The 22311-nt window shown below is 38.7% G+C and overlaps 1 protein-coding gene across 1 annotated transcript in view; it reads right to left on the bottom strand.

The window, feature by feature from the left end:
• LOC137436383 (tropomyosin alpha-1 chain) overlaps positions 1 to 18397 on the bottom strand; it is a 35602-nt gene extending 17205 nt beyond the window's left edge. The window contains exons 1-3 of the mRNA XM_068130102.2: positions 18047 to 18397; positions 17382 to 17507; positions 328 to 461 (exon numbers count right to left, since the gene is read on the bottom strand). Coding sequence (XP_067986203.1) covers positions 328 to 461; positions 17382 to 17507; positions 18047 to 18160 — 374 coding nt within the window. The 5' untranslated portion in view covers positions 18161 to 18397. The remainder of the gene's footprint in view (positions 1 to 327; positions 462 to 17381; positions 17508 to 18046) is intronic.
• Between the last annotated feature and the right edge of the window lie 3914 nt (positions 18398 to 22311).

Below are 22311 nucleotides of genomic sequence, written 5' to 3'. Positions count from 1 at the left end.
ATACACTAATTGTCAAAAACAATAAGTTGATGGTTAACAATATCGGTCAACTCCTGCATAAAATTCCTTGTGTATCCTTGTGAGGGTTGATGTATCTTAATAAATAATTAAAGAATAAATCGACAAACACAACTACCATTCAAAATGAATGGCTACAATTGAATAAGTATCCTCCATTATAAAATAAAATACATTCATTCACAACTTCCCGACTGCGTCTCAATCACACCCGTTCCGATATTCAACGGGCATCGCTTTCGGGATAGTTTAAAATAAGCCATATTGACGTGGCACGTGATAGGAAGAGAGCTCCAAAGAGAAACTGACCGCTCGCTCTCATCCGCCGCCTTCTCGGCTTCCTCCAGCTTCTGCAGCGCTGTGGCAAGACGCTCCTGGGCACGGTCCAATTCCTCCTCTACCAGCTGGATGCGCCGGTTCAGAGATGCCACGTCGGCCTCGGCCTATCGATGGACAAACAACAAAGCGGGACAACGATCACCAATCTAGGTAGACATCAAGGATCATCACTTTTGTTACAAAAAAAAATAAAGCAACTTAGCTGAAATTGTCATCTTGTCGTTAAAATGGAAGATTCAAACCTCGAGTTCTGGGCCTCACCATCAGCCATGATTACAGATAGGGAATCCTTTGTCATTGCAAGTCATCCCTAAATAAACCGGAAGTGCTCGCAGCCTCCAAGTAGCTTATTGGAGGGCTGCTCTCCCCTATGGGATGGTGCTCCAGTATCACATCTGTCTCTCCTGAATTCGATGGACCTCTCCTGGATCTAAAACTCTCGACATCATTGCCATCTGCCAAACCACCAGTTTACTATGCAGTGAACCGTTGATGTCACACCAGTTTACTACGCAGTGAACCTTTGATGTCACACCAGTTTACTATGCAGTGAACGGATGACGTCACACCAGTTTACTACGCAGTGAACCGTTGATGTCACACCAGTTTACTATGCAGTGAACCGTTGATGTCACACCAGTTTACTACGCAGTGAACGGTTGATGTCACACCAGTTTACTACGCAGTGAACGGATGACGTCACACCAGTTGACTGCATAGTGAACGGACGACGTCACACCAGTTGACTGCATAGTGAACGGATGATGTCACGCCAGTTTACTGCATGGTGAACGGATGATGTCACGCCAGTTTACTGCATAGTGAACGGATGACGTCACACCAGTTTACTGCACAGTGAACGGATGACGTCACACCAGTTTACTGCATAGTGAACGGATGACGTCACACCAGTTTACTGCATAGTGAACGAATGACGTCACGCCAGTTTACTACGTAGTGAATGGATGATGTCACACCAGCTTATGCATAGTGAACGGATAACATCACACCAGTTTACTGCATAGTGAACGGATGACGTCACACCAGTTTACTGCATAGTGAACGGATGATGTCACGCCAGTTTACTACGTAGTGAATGGATGACGTCACACCAGTTTATGCATTGTGAACGGATGACATCACACCAGTTTACTGCATAGTGAACGGATGACGTCACACCAGTTTATGCATAGTGAACGGATGACATCACAGCAGTTTACGAAGTAGTAAATTTACCGATTATTCCACATTTATATTCAGAGTTTAAAATGATTTTCCACTTCCTGTCCCTGGATAATCAAAATAACATTTTAAACACAGACACTTAATTATTAATCGCATTATTATTAAAATTAAAATTTACTTCCTTTTAATTACTCGGATTGTTGTTGTTTTTAAACGTATTTTTGGAAAATCGGTGGGTTTGTATATAGGATTATTTATTTATTTTACAAACCTCTGCGTTGTTTTTCTTTTCCAACAAAAAGTGTAAAATTTGCTCCGAGAGGTCATTGGGGTCAATGTGGGGGTCAATGTCGGGGTCAATGTCGGGGTCAATGTGGTGGTTAATGTCGGGGTCAATGTGGGGGTGAATGTCTAGGTCAATGTTGGGGTTAATGTCGGGGTCAATGTGGGGGTTAATGTTGGTGTTAATGTCGGGGTCAATGTGGGGGTTAATGTGGGGGTCAATGTGGGGGTCAATGATGAATTAAAACAACTTTACAAATAAAACCGAAACTCCACGAAATGTCCATAAAACGAGTGTTTCTCTGTCAGCCATGTTCACCTGTTTACTGTGAGTACAGGTGAAGATGAAACATCGTAACGGCCTCGTTTTGTATCCACTGATGAGTCGGTTCTGGATTCGAATCGATCAGCTTCACCTTTATTAATATTTACTCGTCGCCATTTTTAACACGATCGATGCTCGTGTCGTGCAAGCCTTGCCGAGAGCTCACGGCTCGGTTCGGAGTATTCATTGAATCGAGCGTGCCGTGAGCGGTGCCAAAGCAACAAGCAGGTGGATTAAGTTCAGGTGAACCTGCCCGTCTCCTTGGTGATTTAACCATTATACTGGACCCCTTATGGTGATTTCCTCCTCAATGGGTCCCCGGTCACTCACTCTCTCTCGAAGTTGACGCTCTGTCGCCAAGGCGACCGCCAGCATCCGCACCTGGTCCTCGGCCACCTCGGCCTCATCCCGGAGCGCCAGGAGCCGTGTGCGCACCGCGTCCAGTGCGCTCCATATCGTCATCCCGTCCTGCAGCCTTCCAGCCATCCCGCTAATTCCCGGCCCATTCCCGTCTCGGCGGCTCATTGGAGCGACCATCGAGTGTTATCGAATCCACAAGGTCGACGGGCTCTTCCAGCCCTGTGGACAGGTATGCCGCAGGTAGCCCAGGGGTAACCCTACCTATTACCTGCAGCGCGGACACGTGACACGCCACGCCGGTTTTGTAACCGGACACGAAGGTGATCGCGAGGGAAAGGTGATCTTTGTGAGACATTCACATTCCCAAGTTCACACCTGCGTGACGTACTCCAGGTAAAAGTTTCTAAAGAAGCGCACTTTGTGAAATGACGATTGGGCTAAGATTGCTCCAATTGGTGGATTTGAGGTGTTTGTGTGACGTTCTCCTTCTCTGTGCCTCCATCTTGTTAGGAATGCCGGTGTAACGATAAACGTGTTGTCCTTACATTGTCCACGAGAGGACGTCCGCGTAAAAAAGTAAAAAACTAATGCTCTAGAAAAGTTCATATAAAAGGCGCCAATTTGATTCAAACACCTGCATGAAGAAGTAAATGTATTTTATTTGCCAGATTTAGAGCGCACCTTTATATGAAAATTTCTAGACCATTACCTGGTTCCTCCTAAGAACACAAGGGCAGTCCAGCATGCACACAAGATTTTTTGAATATCCCTTCTTTTCTATTGTTTTGAATTTTCTACAATATATGGAATGTCCCTTCTTTTCTATACTTTGCCACCTGGCACATTCCCTTATATAAAGGGGTCTTTTCTATACCCCTGGCATTTTACCCAAGAATATGAAAAATATTTCACCTCTCCCCATGAGGATTTTAAATAATAAATAATAAAATAAATCCCAAACTACACTTTATATTTAAGATATTTCACCTCTCCCCATGAGGATTTTAAATAATAAATAATAAAATAAATCCCAAACTACATTTTATATTTAAGATATTTCACCTCTCCCCATAAGGATTTTAAATAATAAATAATAAAATAAATCCCAAACTACACTTTATATTAAAGATATTTCACCTCTCCCCATGAGGATTTTAAATAATAAATAATAAAATAAATCCCAAACTACACTTTATATTAAAGATATTTCACCTCTCCCCATGAGGATTTTAAATAATAAATAATAAATAATAAAATAAATCCCAAACTACATTTTATATTAAAGATATTTCACCTCTCCCCATGAGGATAATAAATAATAAATAATAAAATAAATCCCAAGCTACACTTTATATTAAAGATATTTCACCTCTCCCCATGAGGATTTTAAATAATAAATAATAAAATAAATCCCAAACTACACTTTATATTAAAGATATTTCACCTCTCCCCATGAGGATTTTAAATAATAAATAATAAAATAAATCCCAAGCTACACTTTATATTAAAGATATTTCACCTCTCCCCATGAGGATTTTAAATAATAAATAATAAAATAAATCCCAAACTACATTTTATATTAAAGATATTTCACCTCTCCCCATGAGGATTTTAAATAATAAATAATAAAATAAATCCCAAACTACATTTTATATTAAAGATATTTCACCTCTCCCCATGAGGATTTAAAATAATAAATAATAAATAATAAAATAAATCCCAAACTACACTTTATATTAAAGATATTTCACCTTTCCCCATGAGGATTTTAAATAATAAATGATAAATAATAAAATAAATCCCAAACTACATTTTATATTAAAGATATTTCACCTCTCCCCATGAGGATTTTAAATAATAAATAATACAATAAATCCCAAACTACGTTTTATATTAAAGATATTTCACCTCTCCCCATGAGGATTTTAAATAATAAATAATACAATAAATCCCAAACTACGTTTTATATTAAAGATATTTCACCTCTCCTCATAAGGATTTTAAATAATAAATAATAAAATAAATCCCAAACTACATTTTATATTAAAGATATTTCACCTCTCCCCATGAGGATTTTAAATAATAAATAATACAATAAATCCCAAACTACATTTTATATTAAAGATATTTCACCTCTCCCCATGAGGATTTTAAATAATAAATAATACAATAAATCCCAAACTACATTTTATATTAAAGATATTTCACCTCTCCTCATAAGGATTTAAAATAATAAATAATACAATAAATCCCAAACTACACTTTATATTAAAGATATTTCACCTCTCCCCATGAGGATTTTAAATAATAAATAATACAATAAATCCCAAACTACATTTTATATTAAAGATATTTCACCTCTCCTCATAAGGATTTTAAATAATAAATAATACAATAAATCCCAAACTACATTTTATATTAAAGATATTTCACCTCTCCCCATGAGGATTTTAAATAATAAATAATACAATAAATCCCAAACTACGTTTTATATTAAAGATATTTCACCTCTCCCCATGAGGATTTTAAATAATAAATAATACAATAAATCCCAAACTACGTTTTATATTAAAGATATTTCACCTCTCCCCATGAGGATTTTAAATAATAAATAATACAATAAATCCCAAACTACGTTTTATATTAAAGATATTTCACCTCTCCTCATAAGGATTTTAAATAATAAATAATAAAATAAATCCCAAACTACACTTTATATTAAAGATATTTCACCTCTCCCCATGAGGATTTTAAATAATAAATAATACAATAAATCCCAAACTACATTTTATATTAAAGATATTTCACCTCTCCTCATAAGGATTTAAAATAATAAATAATACAATAAATCCCAAACTACACTTTATATTAAAGATATTTCACCTCTCCCCATGAGGATTTTAAATAATAAATAATACAATAAATCCCAAACTACATTTTATATTAAAGATATTTCACCTCTCCCCATGAGGATTTTAAATAATAAATAATAAAATAAATCCCAAACTACACTTTATATTAAAGATATTTCACCTCTCCCCATGAGGATTTTAAACAATAAATAATAAAATAAATCCCAAACTACATTTTATATTAAAGATATTTCACATCTCCCCATGAGGATTTTAAATAATAAATAATAAAATAAATCCCAAGCTACACTTTATATTAAAGATATTTCACCTCTCCCCATGAGGATTTTAAATAATAAATAATACAATAAATCCCAAACTACATTTTATATTAAAGATATTTCACCTCTCCCCATGAGGATTTTAAACAATAAATAATAAAATAAATCCCAAACTACATTTTATATTAAAGATATTTCACCTCTCCCCATGAGGATTTTAAATAATAAATAATAAAATAAATCCCAAACTACACTTTATATTAAAGATATTTCACCTCTCCCCATGAGGATTTTAAATAATAAATAATACAATAAATCCCAAACTACATTTTATATTAAAGATATTTCACCTCTCCCCATGAGGATTTTAAATAATAAATAATAAAATAAATCCCAAACTACACTTTATATTAAAGATATTTCACCTCTCCCCATGAGGATTTTAAACAATAAATAATAAAATAAATCCCAAACTACATTTTATATTAAAGATATTTCACCTCTCCCCATGAGGATAATAAATAATAAATAATAAAATAAATCCCAAACTACGTTTTACATTAAAGATATTTCACCTCTCCCCATGAGGATAATAAATAATACAAAATAAAATAAATCCCAAACTACGTTTTATATTAAAGATATTTCACCTCTCCCCATGAGGATAATAAATAATACAAAATAAAATAAATCCCAAACTACGTTTTATATTAAAGATATTTCACCTCTCCCCAAGAGGATTTTAAATAATAAATAATAAAATAAATCCCAAACTACATTTTATATTAAAGATATTTCACCTCTCCCCATGAGGATTTTAAATAATAAATAATAAAATAAATCCCAAACTACATTTTATATTAAAGATATTTCACCTTTCCCCTTGAGGATTTTAAATAATAAATAATAAATAATAAAATAAATCCCAAACTACATTTTATATTAAAGATATTTCACCTTTCCCCATGAGGATTTTAAATAATAAATAATAAATAATAAAATAAATCCCAAACTACATTTTATATTAAAGATATTTCACCTCTCCCCATGAGGATTTTAAATAATAAATAATAAATAATAAAATAAATCCCAAACTACACTTTATATTAAAGATATTTCACCTCTCCCCATGAGGATTTTAAATAATAAATAATAAAATAAATCCCAAACTACACTTTATATTAAAGATATTTCACCTCTCCCCATGAGGATTTTAAATAATAAATAATAAAATAAATCCCAAACTACATTTTATATTAAAGATATTTCACCTCTCCCCATGAGGATAATAAATAATAAATAATAAAATAAATCCCAAACTACGTTTTATATTAAAGATATTTCACCTCTCCCCTTGAGGATTTTAAATAATAAATAATAAAATAAATCCCAAACTACATTTTATATTAAAGATATTTCACCTCTCCCCATGAGGATTTTAAATAATAAATAATACAATAAATCCCAAACTACGTTTTATATTAAAGATATTTCACCTCTCCCCATAAGGATTTTAAATAATAAATAATAAAATAAATCCCAAACTACGTTTTATATTAAAGATATTTCACCTCTCCCCATGAGGATTTTAAATAATAAATAATAAAATAAATCCCAAACTACGTTTTATATTAAAGATATTTCACCTCTCCCCATAAGGATTTTAAATAATAAATAATAAAATAAATCCCAAACTACGTTTTATATTAAAGATATTTCACCTCTCCCCATGAGGATTTTAAATAATAAATAATAAAATAAATCCCAAACTACATTTTATATTAAAGATATTTCACCTCTCCCCATGAGGATTTTAAATAATAAATAATAAAATAAATCCCAAACTACGTTTTATATTAAAGATATTTCACCTCTCCCCATGAGGATAATAAATAATAAATAATAAAATAAATCCCAAACTACGTTTTATATTAAAGATATTTCACCTCTCCCCATGAGGATTTTAAATAATAAATAATAAAATAAATCCCAAACTACGTTTTATATTAAAGATATTTCACCTCTCCCCATGAGGATTTTAAATAATAAATAATACAATAAATCCCAAACTACGTTTTATATTAAAGATATTTCACCTCTCCCCATGAGGATTTTAAATAATAAATAATAAAATAAATCCCAAACTACACTTTATATTAAAGATATTTAACCTCTCCCCATGAGGATAATAAATAATAAATAATACAATAAATCCCAAACTACGTTTTATATTAAAGATATTTCACCTCTCCCCATGAGGATAATAAATAATAAATAATACAATAAATCCCAAACTACACTTTATATTAAAGATATTTCACCTCTCCCCATGAGGATTTTAAATAATAAATAATACAATAAATCCCAAACTACGTTTTATATTAAAGATATTTCACCTCTCCCCATGAGGATTTTAAATAATAAATAATACAATAAATCCCAAACTACGTTTTATATTAAAGATATTTCACCTCTCCCCATGAGGATTTTAAATAATAAATAATAAAATAAATCCCAAACTACACTTTATATTAAAGATATTTAACCTCTCCCCATGAGGATTTTAAATAATAAATAATACAATAAATCCCAAACTACACTTTATATTAAAGATATTTCACCTCTCCCCATGAGGATTTTAAATAATAAATAATAAAATAAATCCCAAACTACACTTTATATTAAAGATATTTCACCTCTCCCAACAGCTTTAATTCAAACCAATACAGTATGGTATTTTTTCTTGTACAGTGTACAGTACAAACAAACTGTCTGTAATTTAGATTGAAATGGTGTTCGTGTGCATGGTTATGGGGTTTCGGAGCATTAGTGTGATTTAAATAGCCATGAGGCTTTGCCCCCAGGAGGAATGCCAAGCCATACAGGGATCCTGAGCCCCGCACGTGGAATTCGATACCGCATCGTGGAAAAGCTTTCTATAGCGACCTGATCAGCAAGTCTTGGACATGTGGCACCTCATCTTCTCAGACTTCATAAACTGCCATTGATCTGCTCTTTCAGCAATGACAAGTCACCGATACCATTGGAAATGAATGTGAGCCCAAGTATCCAAAAGTCAAATAATCTAGTGGTCACGTCGGTGGTATACATAGATTCCATGCATTTAGAGGCCTGTTTGGAATTTAACTTCATATAATGGAGAAACCTCTCATAAGTCATGGAAGAATCCTCAAGGGTACAACGTTGGGTTCAGAAATTGGTTGAAGCTGGAAACGGAGACGTCACAATGCTGCCAAGACTCCTACAGATGATATTTTATTTTTTAAATGACATTTTTTAAATCCAAAAAAGCAATAATACAAAAACTACAGTAGAACTCGGTAACGCACATACATACCTACGATAGGCTGAACAGTTTACATTTTGTATTCACCGGTTGGGCGGATCTGGATTCGGACCTGAACCAAAATCTAATTGGCTTGTTCTGGTCACCAAACCAACTCATCCACCAAGTTTTGTCATAATCTATCCACAACTTTTTGAGATACTGTGCTATATATATATAGTTTTGGCCCTATTTCTCGATGGTGAAGAATCACTTAAATTTCAATATCTTCATCTTCATCAAAAATCGAATCAGTTGTTGCTTGTCACCTACTCAAATCATCCAGCAGGTTTTGTCATAATCTATCCACAACTTTTTGAGATATCGTGCTATATATATATCAGTTTTGGCCCGAGCTCTCTATGATGAAGAATCACTTTCAATTTCAATATCCGGATCTTCATAAAAAATCGAATCGGTTGTTCCTTGTCACGTACCCAACTCATCCACCAAGTTTTGCCCGAATCCGGTCATACCTTTTTGAGATATCGTGCTACAGTCACGTGAAAAAGTAAGTACACCCCATGTAAAGTTTTGACTTTTTCAACATATTGCAACGTACAGCTATTTGATCTTCATTTCAACAATATTGATAGATAAAGGTGATATAATACAACAAATATCATGAAACATTTACATTTTGTAATCCATTGTATAATTTAAATAAACATAAATGCAAATTTCGCATGTGGAAAAAGTAAGTACACCCCTACATTTATCACTACTTCAAATACCTAAAATTAGAATCAGGTGCACCAGCTCAGGTGCAAATTATTAGAACATCGTTAGAGAGGATCTTGGAGGAACCTGTCTTATTTAAACCTCAGACATTTAGTTTGGTTTGCTCTTTGTTGTTGAAGTGTGCGGCGTCACCATGCCGAGATCAAAAGAGCTCTCTGAGGCCTTCAGAAAGAAGGTTATAGATGCTACGAGTCTGGGAAGGGATTTTAAAAGATCTCCAAACAACTTGAAATCAATCATTCGACTGTCCGGAAGATCATCTACAAGTGGAGAAGATTCCAAACAACTGCCAACTTGTTCAGGCCAGGCCGCCCCAGCAAGTTCAGCCCGAGAGCAGACCGCAAGATGCTGAAAGAAGTCTCTAAGAACCCCAGAATGTCATCACGGGACCTACAGGTAGCTCTTGCCACTGTTGATGTCAAAGTGCACGAGTCTACCATTAGAAAGAGGCTGCACAAATTTGATCAACATGGGAGGTGTGCCAGGAGGAAACCTTTGCTGTCCAGAAAGCACATCAGGGCAAGACTAAAGTTTGCCAATGAACACCTAGGCAAAGACCAGCACTTCTGGAACAATGTGCTCTGGACAGATGAGTCAAAGGTAGAGCTATTTGGCCACAGTACCAGAAGACATCTTTGGCGAAAACCAAAGACAGCATTTGACCACAAGAACCTGATACCAACTGTAAAGCATGGTGGTGGAAATATTATGGTTTTGGGCAGCTTTGCTGCATCAGGGCCTGGGCAGCTCACCATCATAGAATCCACTATGAATTCTTCATTGTACCAGAGGGTGCTTGAGGATAATGTGAGGCCATCTGTCGGAAAGTTGAAGCTCAACCGAAGGTGGACCTTGCAACATGACAATGACCCTAAACATACCAGTAAATCCACCAAGGAATGGCTGAAAAGAAAGAAATGGAGGGTTCTGGAATGGCCAAGTCAAAGCCCGGATCTAAATCCCATCGAGATGTTGTGGGGGGGATTTGAAACGCGCTGTGCATGCAAGAAACCCCTCGAACATCGCACAGCTGAAAGAATTCTGCATGGAGGAGTCGGCAAAAATTTCTCCCAGTCGATGTCAGAGACTGGTAGACAGTTATAAGAAACGCCTACTTGAGGTTGTTTCTGCCAAAGGGGGCAATACCACCTATTAGAGCCAAGGGTGTATTTACTTTTTCCACATGTGAAATTTCCATTTATGTTTATTTAAATTATACAATGGACTACAAAATGTAAATGTTTCATGATATTTGTTATATTATATCACCTTTATCTATCAATATTGTTGAAATGAAGATCAAATAGCTGTATGTTGAAATATGTTGAAAAAGTCAAAACTTTACATGGGGTGTACTTACTTTTTCACGTGACTGTATATATCATTTTTGGCCCAAGCTCTCTGTGGTGAAGAATCACTTAAAATTTCAATAGCTTCATCTTTATCTTCATATTCAAAAATCGAATCAGTTGTTCCTTGTCACCGACCCAACTCATCCACCAAGTTTTGTCATAACCCGTCCACAACTTTTTGAGATATCATTTTTGGGCCGAGCTCTCCATAGTGAAGAATCAGTTAAAATTTCAATATCCGGATCTTCATTTTCATCAAAAATCGAATCAGTTGTCCTTGTAACCTACTCAACTCATCCACCAAGTTTTGTCCGAATCCAACTCATCCACCAAGTTTTGTCATAACCCGTCCACAACTTTTTGAGATATCATTTTTGGGCCGAGCTCTCCATAGTGAAGAATCACTAAAAATTTCAATATCCGGATCTTCATTTTCATCAAAAATCTAATCAGTTGTCCTTGTAACCTACTCAACTCATCCACCAAGTTTTGTCCGAATCCAACTCATCCACCGAGTTTTGTTGGAATCCGTTCATAACTTTTTGAGACATCGTGCTCACAGACAAACAGACAGGGGTGAAAACACAACCTCCGTCCATCTTCAGTGGTGGAGGTAATAAGTCGATGTTGTGTCATTTATTCCATAAAACAACACAAGTGTTATTTACTTTTTAAAATAATGCCAGAGAAGACGTGGAAGTCGACTCGAAATGTTTGTTGCCTTTGGGGTGACGATACGAGGGCTTTTAAGGATAGTTTAAGGGAGTGAATCAGTTTGACCCATGGATGTGTCAATGGCAAGAGCTCAGTGTCCAAATCGAGAGCAGAAATGTGCTTCGCTGCTCGCAAGGTGCTGTGAGATGGGAGTCAGGGTGGCGAGTTACCAAACATGGCCGTGCGCTATAAATATACTTTGACTGGCGAGGGGAGACGCAAGGCGCGTGTGCCAGGCACCTGGCTCCGCGCACCCCGGACTCCCCGCTCCATCTCCTCGCCTGTAATTACGAGCTACGCATGAAGAAGCCCTCTCACCTGCTCTTCCTTGTCCACCACATTGAACATCGAATGACAAATTACAGCATGAAATTCTGAAGTTTTGCTGAAAAGTAGATTTTTAGGCATTCTACCACTGGAAGGTGGTCGAATGTTATGTTTTAACAACTGCTTGCCTGTCTGTTTGTCTATGAACAGGATGTCTCAAAAAGATCCTGGTTACAGGTTGCGTTTGTGACGAGGGACAATCGATGAGGTTTTGGTGAAGATCAAGATCCGCATCCGGATCCGAGAGTTTTTCAAGTGATTCTTCACCATCGAAACGACAAAAGAAGTGCGAAAGCGCATGACATGTCAAAACGTTGTGGATGGATTATGTCAAAATGTTGTGGATGGATTATGACAAAACGTTGTGGATGGATTATGACAAAACGTTGTGGATGGATTATGTCAAAACGTTGTGGATGGATTATGCCAAAACGTTGTGGATGGATTATGCCAAAACGTTGTGGATGGATTATGACAAAACGTTGTGGATGGATTATGTCAAAACGTTGTGGATGGATTATGTCAAAACGTTGTGGATGAATTATGTCAAAACGTTGTGGATGAATTATGTCAAAACGTTGTGGATGGATTATGACAAAACGTTGTGGATGGATTATGACAAAACGTTGTGGATGGATTATGTCAAAACGTTGTGGATGGATTATGCCAAAACGTTGTGGATGGATTATGACAAAACGTTGTGGATGGATTATGACAAAACGTTGTGGATGGATTATGACAAAACGTTGTGGATGGATTATGACAAAACGTTGTGGATGGATTATGACAAAACGTTGTGGATGAATTATGACAAAACGTTGTGGATGCATTATTACAAAACGTTGTGGATGGATTATGACAAAACGTTGTGGATGCATTATGACAAAATGTTGTGGATGGATTATGACAAAACGTTGTGGATGCATTATGACAAAATGTTGTGGATGGATTATGACAAAACGTGGACGCATTATGACAAAATGTTGTGGATGGATTATGACAAAACGTTGTGGATGCATTATTACAAAACGTTGTGGATGGATAATGACAAAACGTTGTGGATGCATTATGACAAAATGTTGTGGATGGATTATGACAAAACGTTGTGGACGGATTATGACAAAACGTTGAAGACGGATTATGACAAAACGTTGTGGAAGGATTATGACAAAACGTTGTGGATGTATTATGACAAAACGTTCTGGATGGATTATGACAAAACGTTGTGGATGGATGTCAAAAGGTTGTGGATGCATGACAAAACGTTGTGGATGGATTATGACAAAACGTTGTGGATGGATTATGACAAAACGTTGTGGATGCATTATGACAAAATGTTGTGGATGGATTATGACAAAAGGTTGTGGACGTATTATGACAAAACGTTGTGGATGGATTATGGCAAAACGTTGTGGACGGATTATGACAAAACGTTGTGGATGGATTATGTCAAAACGTTGTGGATGGATTATGTCAAAACGTTGTGGATGGATTATGACAAAACGTTGTGGATGGATTATGTCAAAACGTTGTGGATGGATTATGACAAAACGTTGTGGATGGATTATGTCAAAACGTTGTGGATGGATTATGTCAAAACGTTGTGGATGGATTATGCCAAACGTTGTGGATGGATTTTGTCAAAACGTTGTGGATGGATTATGTCAAAACGTTGTGGATGGATTATGTCAAAGCGTTGTGGATGAATTATGTCAAAACGTTGTGGATGGATTATGTCAAAACGTTGTGGATGGATTATGTCAAAACGTTGTGGATGGATTATGTCAAAACGTTGTGGATGGATTATGACAAAACGTTGTGGATGGATTATGTCAAAACGTTGTGGATGGATTATGACAAAACGTTGTGGATGGATTATGTCAAAACGTTGTGGATGGATTATGACAAAACGTTGTGGATGGATGACAAAACGTTGTGGATGGATTATGACAAAACGTTGTGGATGGATTATGTCAAAACGTTGTGGATGGATTATGTCAAAACGTTGTGGATGGATTATGACAAAACGTTGTGGATGGATTATGTCAAAACGTTGTGGATGGGTTATGACAAAACGTTGTGGATGCATTATGACAAAACGTGGACGCATTATGACAAAATGTTGTGGATGGATTATGACAAAACGTTGTGGATGCATTATTACAAAACGTTGTGGATGGATTATGACAAAACGTTGTGAATGGATTATGACAAAATGTTGTGGATGGATTATGATAAAACGTTGTGGACGTATTATGACAAAACGTTGTGGATGGATTATGACAAAACGTTGTGGATGCATTATGACAAAACATTGTGGATGCATTATTACAAAACGTTGTGGATGGATTATGACAAAACGTTGTGGATGGATTATGACAAAACGTGGACGCATTATGACAAAATGTTGTGGATGGATTATGACAAAACGTTGTGGATGCATTATTACAAAACGTTGTGGATGGATTATGACAAAACGTTGTGAATGGATTATGACAAAATGTTGTGGATGGATTATGATAAAACGTTGTGGACGTATTATGACAAAACGTTGTGGATGGATTATGACAAAACGTTGTGGATGCATTATGACAAAACATTGTGGATGCATTATTACAAAACGTTGTGGATGGATTATGACAAAACGTTGTGGATGGATTATGACAAAACGTTGTGGATGGATTATGACAAAACGTTGTGGATGGATTATGACAAAACGTTGTGGATGGATTATTACAAAACGTTGTGGATGGATTATGACAAAACGTTGTGGATGGATTATGACAAAACGTTGTCGATGCATTATTACAAAACGTTGTGGGTGGATTATGACAAAACGTTGTGGATGGATGACAAAACGTTGTGGATGGATTATGACAAAACGTTGTGGATAGATTATGACAAAACGTTGTGGATGGATTATGACAAAACGTTGTGGATGGATTATGACAAAACGTTGTGGATGGATTATGACAAAACGTTGTGGATGGATTATGACAAAACGTTGTGGATGGATTATGACAAAACGTTGTGGGTGGATTATGACAAAACGTTGTGGATGGATTATGACAAAACGTTGTGGATGGATTATGACAAAACGTTGTGGATGGATTATGACAAAACGTTGTGGATGGATTATGACAAAACGTTGTGGATGGATTATGACAAAACGTTGTGGATGGATTATGAAAAAACGTTGTGGATGCATTATGACAAAACGTGGACGCATTATGACAAAATGTTGTGGATGGGTTATGTCAAAACGTTGTGGATGCATTATTACAAAACGTTGTGGATGCATTATTACAAAACGTTGTGGATGGATTTTGACAAAACGTTGTGGATGCATTATGACAAAATGTTGTGGATGGATTATGACAAAACGTTGTGGATGGATTATGACAAAACGTTGTGGAAGGATTATGACAAAACGTTGTGGATGGATTATGACAAAACGTTTTGGATGGATGTCAAAACGTTTTGGATGGATGTCAAAACGTTGTGGATGCATTATGACAAAACGTTGTGGATGGATTATGGCAAAACGTTGTGGACAGATTATGGCAAAACGTTGTGGATGGATTATGACAAAACGTTGTGGATGGATTATGACCAAACGTTATAGATGGATTATGACAAAACATTATAGATGGATTATGACAAAACGTTATAGATGGATTATGACAAAACGTTGTAGATGGATTATGACAAAACGTTATAGATGGATTATGACAAAACGTTGTGGACGGATTATGACAAAACTTTGTGGATGGATTATGTCAAAACGTTGTGGACGGGTTGTGTTGCTGACGAGAACAAGCCTATCAGATTTTAGTTTAGGTTATGTTCACCCCTGTCTGTCTGTCTGTCTATCTGTCTGTGAGCAGGAAATCTCAAAAAGTCATGGACGGTTGGGTGGGTGACAAGAACAAGATGCAGATCCATCGTAACGGTGGGATACAAAACGTTACCTGTTCAGCCTGGCGGAGCTATAACACAAAGTTCAACTACCTGGACAGGACAGTCTACCTAATGCCGTTCCAGGTTAAACATCAAATTGCTGTTGAGATGCAACAATTAGAAAGCTTCTTCAGATATATATATACACAAAGAATTAAGTTAAGCACCCCCCCCCGTTTTTTTACAACCTCGCACATTACAAGTTTGTTGTCGTCAAAACAGTGTAATATACCCATGATATTGCTATATTTTCTGGAGAAGTGATATTATGGTCACATAAAAACATAACAATCATGCCGTTTTCAATATTTTATTCTGAATAATTTAAGGTGAAATTTGTTGGGAATTTTAGGCATATTTTCACCTCAATTTAAGTATGGAGCTATAGGTCCATCACGGACAGTGTGGATGACGTTTATGTTTTCTAACGTACAGTCATTGTTCTGAGAAGACCTCTAGCGATCTTTGCGTCAATAACGTCAATAACGTCAATAACGTCAATAACGTCAATAACGTGTAATGTCAATAACGTGTAAGTGACGTCAATAACGTCAATAACTAATGTCATACCAATCATTATTTGATCTCACATACCTTAGAATATATGCCAATGTATACATATACACAAAGAATATATATTAGGGGGTGCTTACCTTAATTCGTTGTGTAGGGGTGCTTAACTTAATTCTTTGTGTATATATATATATATATTTGGTTTGTTGTCATATTAAGTTTGTTTTTTTTCCCCTTGTTGTTTACATGACATTGTCACCGTTACCTGGAACGGCAGAGTTATATTATTTCGTGAAAGGTACACCTGGTCTAATGCATGATCACGATGTTATTCTGTCATTTGTGGAGCTCTTTGTTTGGGCCAATCAGTCTCCATCATGAATTCCAAACAGTCATCACCGGGTCACTCCTGCCCGTCATTTTCCCTTCCTGTCAACAAGAGATCCAGGCAGCAGCCACTATGGATTCCATTGTCCCCCGGACGGCTCCACGTCTCTCATCTTTCTATTCCCATCTATTGTCCCCCTCCTGCTTCGCCGATGGGTCGTGGCGTCGGATCGCCAGCTATGCGAGCACCCTGGGGACGGTGGATTCTCAACAACCCTTGTAGTTACCACTTTATGAGTGCAGACAGCTCATGTCAATACATTCACTACCTGGACGGTCGCAGACCGTCGCAACGAGCATTACCCGTCAGTTTCGTGAATTGGGGCGTCACAATGAAAACAACAATGGATGCACTTTCGTGTTTTACATTTAGTGCTTTGCTCTGCATATCCCACTCACATCCATGGCCTTCTTGTCGGCAACCTCCAACTTTTCTTGGGCATCCTTGAGTGCCTCGGAGTACTTGTCGAGCTCATCTTCGGTGCCCTTGAGCTTCTTCTGCAGCGCAAGCAGCTCATCTTCAAGCTAGGGCACAATCGAGAGGATTAGGTTAATAATGGGAAACGTGGAGATGTTGATGCGAGCAGTTGCTGGAAGTCGTCAACATGGAGGAGAAACAAGTTAAACAATTGGAGAACAACATGGGGCAGAGAAAGAGGAGATAATAGAACACAAGGGGAAGATCGCGCCGAGCAGGACCTGATGCACCTGATGGGACAAATAACACACAAAGTTCAAAACGTGAAGGGTAAATGGATTATTAGTAGTAGTATTTGAGATTATATTGGCCCATTGTGGAAGTTAACTGTTTGTTTGTAAGTGTGCAACAAAATGAAGATGCCAAATGAAGGAAAACGTGGACTTTCTCTGGAAATTTGAAACTAGACATTGGAGTCAACCAAACAATCCATCTTGAATATCCAATCACAGCAAATCCAGCATTTTAAAATCCATCACACTTCAATTATCGAAAACTTTCCTCATCAACTCAATCATTAAAATCAGCAAAATGAAAATCAAAATGTCGCTCGTCATCCAGATTTGAATTGGCTTTTGTGATGCACCTGTTTGGTCTTTTCCTCTGCGGCCTTCTTGTCGGCCTCAGCCTGTTCCGCACGGTCAATCGCATTCTCCTTGTCCAACTTCAGCATCTGCATCTTCTTCTTGATGGCCTCCATGGCTGTGGTGTGAGGGCGGCGGAGCCGAGAGAAAAGAACGGCGACGGATAGAGCAGGACAAGACCGAGACGGACGACCAAAGGAGCTGGAGGAGCTGGCTCGGGGCCTGCGCAGTCCCTGATAAACAGGAGGGCTGGGGCGGGGAATGACGGAGGGGCCCCTTGTCCATATTCTACATCTCCTCCCATCGCCTTCACCACCCGCTATTCAGGGTAGGGAGACATTTTTGGAAATTGCATCGTGAGCCATCAATACCCCTTGCTGGGTCCCACACCACCACCACAGTCGCCTTCTTCCACTCCTTCGAAGCTTCCTTTTCCTTATAAGGCTGGAGTGCGTGGCAGGTGCGTCCCTTGTAAAAATGTGGTGAATAGCGACGTTAGATGGTTTATGTCTGGAAAATCAATGGTAGGGAACGAAAGAATGAAGTTTCAATGAAGCTGTTCGATTTACAATGGGATCGCTTGTGGTACATTGGTAACTTTTTAATGATGTGAGTGGTACTTTTACGTAACGGGTGGATTGGGTACAGAGAGACAACTCGCTCTCCTGAAACCCTAAAACCCAAAAATATCCAGGAATGGCATTCAGGAGGTGGATAAGACCGCCGTCAAAAATAGAACGGACAACTTAATTATTGTGAAGTCTGGTGTCATTATACGTCAGCGGACAGGTAGAACAACGGATGGAATCGATAGAACGTTGGTCGAAGGAGCTGGTACACCGAACGGATCAGGGAGCAAGAGGACAAAAGGAAGAGCAGAGAGAGAGGAGGTGAACACCAACAACAGAGTTGAAGGACAAGTTGGAGGCACACTTGGACAAACAATGCGTGTGGGGAAGAATGGGGGGCAGGTGAGGATGCATGGGATGGGCAAGATGGATACAGAAGGGGAAACTTGGAATTTTAAAGGAGGGATTGGAATGGGTTAGCGGGTGTAAAAAGATCATTGTTTTAGATTGGGGAAGATCTCAGATGGTGGTGAACAGCTGTGCTGAGGACCTGGAAAGGAATAATGAGATTGAAAAGAACGTGGAAGTTGATCCTACAGGTGGGGGAAAAAGAGGTCCTGGATGCTGGATCTCTGTAGTTTCTTGATTTCGAAAAGGCAGGAGCTTCGCACACGTTCAGGTATCTGTACTTATGAGAAAGGTGCACAAGGAGGATGGCTGATGGGATAGCGAAGAGGTAGGTGCACTCATCTTTAAGTTGTCTAGCCTGGGTTAGAATCTTGATCCATCTATAAACTTGACACTCTGGAATTTTCACAGGCAGGGGAATACATCAACGTGTGTGCTGTACTTTGGAGGGAGGTTAACCTGAGTGTCCCATCTGCCAGCATTAGTTGGTGGATGTTAACGATCCCACAGTGTTCTTTGCGAAGAGTGTTATCGCCGGCATCCTGAACGAATTACAAATTCCTGTCCTGATTGATGACGAAGCAATGCTAAACCACCCAGCACAACCCCAACCATAGTCCTGTACAGGAACTGCTTTGGCAGATACGAAGTTCCAGAAAAAGAGATTTTTGTGGGTTATTCCTGTCGGAAGATTTGCCAATGGTCGTGTGGTCTTGACCGTCGACGAATGGTGACCATTCATCCCACACCTGCCTGGCGAACACATCAGTCTTGGAGACCCCGTGACCATTGCAGTGGTGTCAGTCAAGTGACTTTTTTGTCCACCAAGTCGAGGCTCGTGTAAGGGCTAACACGTAGAACAAACAATAAAGGGAGCGGGATACAAAAGGAAGCACAACAACAGTAGAGAACAGGGACATAGGGAGATCTGTGGAAGAGAGAGGGCTGGGGCGGGGTACACGGGATAAACAAGATGGATGCTACTATGACCTTTGAAGGACTTTGAAGGACCCAAGAAAACAGAATTTGAAGGACGTGGATTTAGGGTAAATTAACGGGGGTAGAAAAGATCAAGGTTTTGGATGGGGGAAGATAAGAGATGGTGGTGAACAGATGTTTTAAAGACCTGGAGGGAGGAGGGGGGTTGAAGAGAGTGAGGGAGTTTGTTCCAGAGATGGGAGAAAAGAGGAATGAAGCAGTGAAGGTGAGCAGAGAGTCTTGATTTTGGCAGTTTAACCATAAGAGGGTTGCTGGCAGATCTTGTGTGACCTTTAGGAATATTTGGGGGGACAGAGCCCAGATAGAGCTGGGGGAGCAAGGCCAGAGAGGAGTCGTTAGAAGACGGAAAGACCACCAACCTGCCTGTGGTGAGTGAGTGAAAGGCCCTTGGAGTTAGCTTCATCGCGGGAGATTCCAATGATTCTGAACGCTTTGGTTTCAAAAGCGTGAAGCCGAGCTAGGTGTGAGGCAGGAGCACCGGCCCAGAGGGGGGAACAGTATTCCATTGAGCTGCTGATGAAAGCCTTGTATGTGGTGAGGAGCTCAGGTGTGCCAAGGAAGGACTTCGCACGACGGAGGATGCCCAGTCGGCAACTGGCTTTGGAGGCCAGCTTGGAAATGTGGTTTTCCCAGGAAAGATCATGGCAGATAGTGAGACCCAAAAGCTTGAGTGACAGAACTTCTTGGAGAGGATTGTTGAGAAAGTGGATGGGAGGGTTGTCCAGATGATTTTTTTTGGAAAGACAAAGTGAGAGTGTGAGATTTGTCAGGATTGAAAGACATGTTCCACTTGTTTACAGACCTGGATAAAATCACAAACTGGTCAGAGAGTGAAGAGGATGCTGCCTGTCGATCTGAGGGTTGAGATATGGAGCGGCAGGGAGTGGAATGAACCAAGAGGGCTGGTGAAAGTGAATTTGCTACCGAGATGGACAGCAGATCCCCCTCAAAGCAAAATTTAAAAACAATTCCATTTTAAATTAATTTCAAATTTAATTGAAAAAGTTTTGAAACGACAAATGCTGTGGAGAGAAACCCCCATCCCCAATGGAGGAAGGACATTTTGAGGGCCCAGTAGCAAGTGTAATTGAGTCGCCTCCCCAACTGCGTAGCCAGGAGCTCCCCAGTACTTCCAACACCTCTCAGCCGTTTAGGTCCAGGAAACAGAAATAAGATGCATTTTTGTCACACTAAATGAAACAGATATTGGTCGTATTCCAGCAGTTGAGGGTTGACCAGGCCAGAATGTTTGAAAAAATGGAGACTGACCAGGCCTAACAGGACAAGTGGGCAACATCCTTGATAGACGTAAATACTACAGGGCAGCTAATGGCAGCAGGTCAAGCCAGGACAGGCTTACATCTGAGTAGAAAGAAATGAGGGGTGCCTTGGGAGTAATGCAGGAGATAGCGGCTGGAAAGGAAAGGGAAGAAGAAATTAAAACAACAGAGAAACTGGAGTAGAAGACAGAAAAAAAAGAAAGATGTAGCGCCAGTAGAAAGTACATTAGAAACAAACACAAAAAGGAACAGAAAGTGCTCGAACCAGAGCAGAAGCAAAATAAACCAAAGCAGAACTGAAAATAAATGGAGGTTGTGGGGAGATTAGAGAGAGTTCCAGGAGAGTAAATGTGCAAATAAAGAAGCGCCGGGATGTGTTGAGGGAGCGGGGGCGTGGAGTGTGTGCCATCCCACAGGTGCAGCACCTGCCAAAGGAGCCAGAGGAGATAAGAGGCACGACTGTCGGGTAGAGTCAGCGGTTGCCACAACTAGGTATGTGGACAACTATCGGGGACGCCTCTTCTACCTCAAGAACATAGGTATAGACACCAAGATCATGGTAATCGGGGCACTTAGAGCTGATTTATGGGCAAAAATGTGTTTTGTGGCGGCCATTTTTAATTTTGAATTTTTTGGCGGGAAACGTTGGAGTGACATCGTGGTTCCCGCAATTTTTGAAATCGGCATACTGAAAAACCCCCATGTGCAAATTTTCATGCTTCTTTCCAGAAGTGCACACCTCAAGTAAAAAATGTCACATATCCGCCCCACTATTCGTGGTGATTGTGGTGACCGTGGTGATCGTGGTGATCGTGGTGATTGTGGTAATTTGGGGTGACCGTGGTGACCGTAGTGACCGTGGTGATGGTGGTGATTGCGGTGATCGTGGTGACCGTGGTGACCGTGGTGATCGTGGTGACCGTGGTGATCGTGGTGATCGTGGTGATTGTGCCCGCTAATGCAAGTCGGGGGCCAAATCTAACCCTGCTGCCCAGATTCGTCAGGGGAGCG

This window comes from Myxine glutinosa, chromosome 11 (assembly GCF_964187855.1).
Source record: "Myxine glutinosa chromosome 11, kmMyxGlut1.1, whole genome shotgun sequence".
NCBI lineage: Eukaryota > Metazoa > Chordata > Myxini > Myxiniformes > Myxinidae > Myxine > Myxine glutinosa.
Note: the sequence above shows the minus strand (reverse complement) of the source record. Positions and strands in the feature narration are given on the sequence as shown.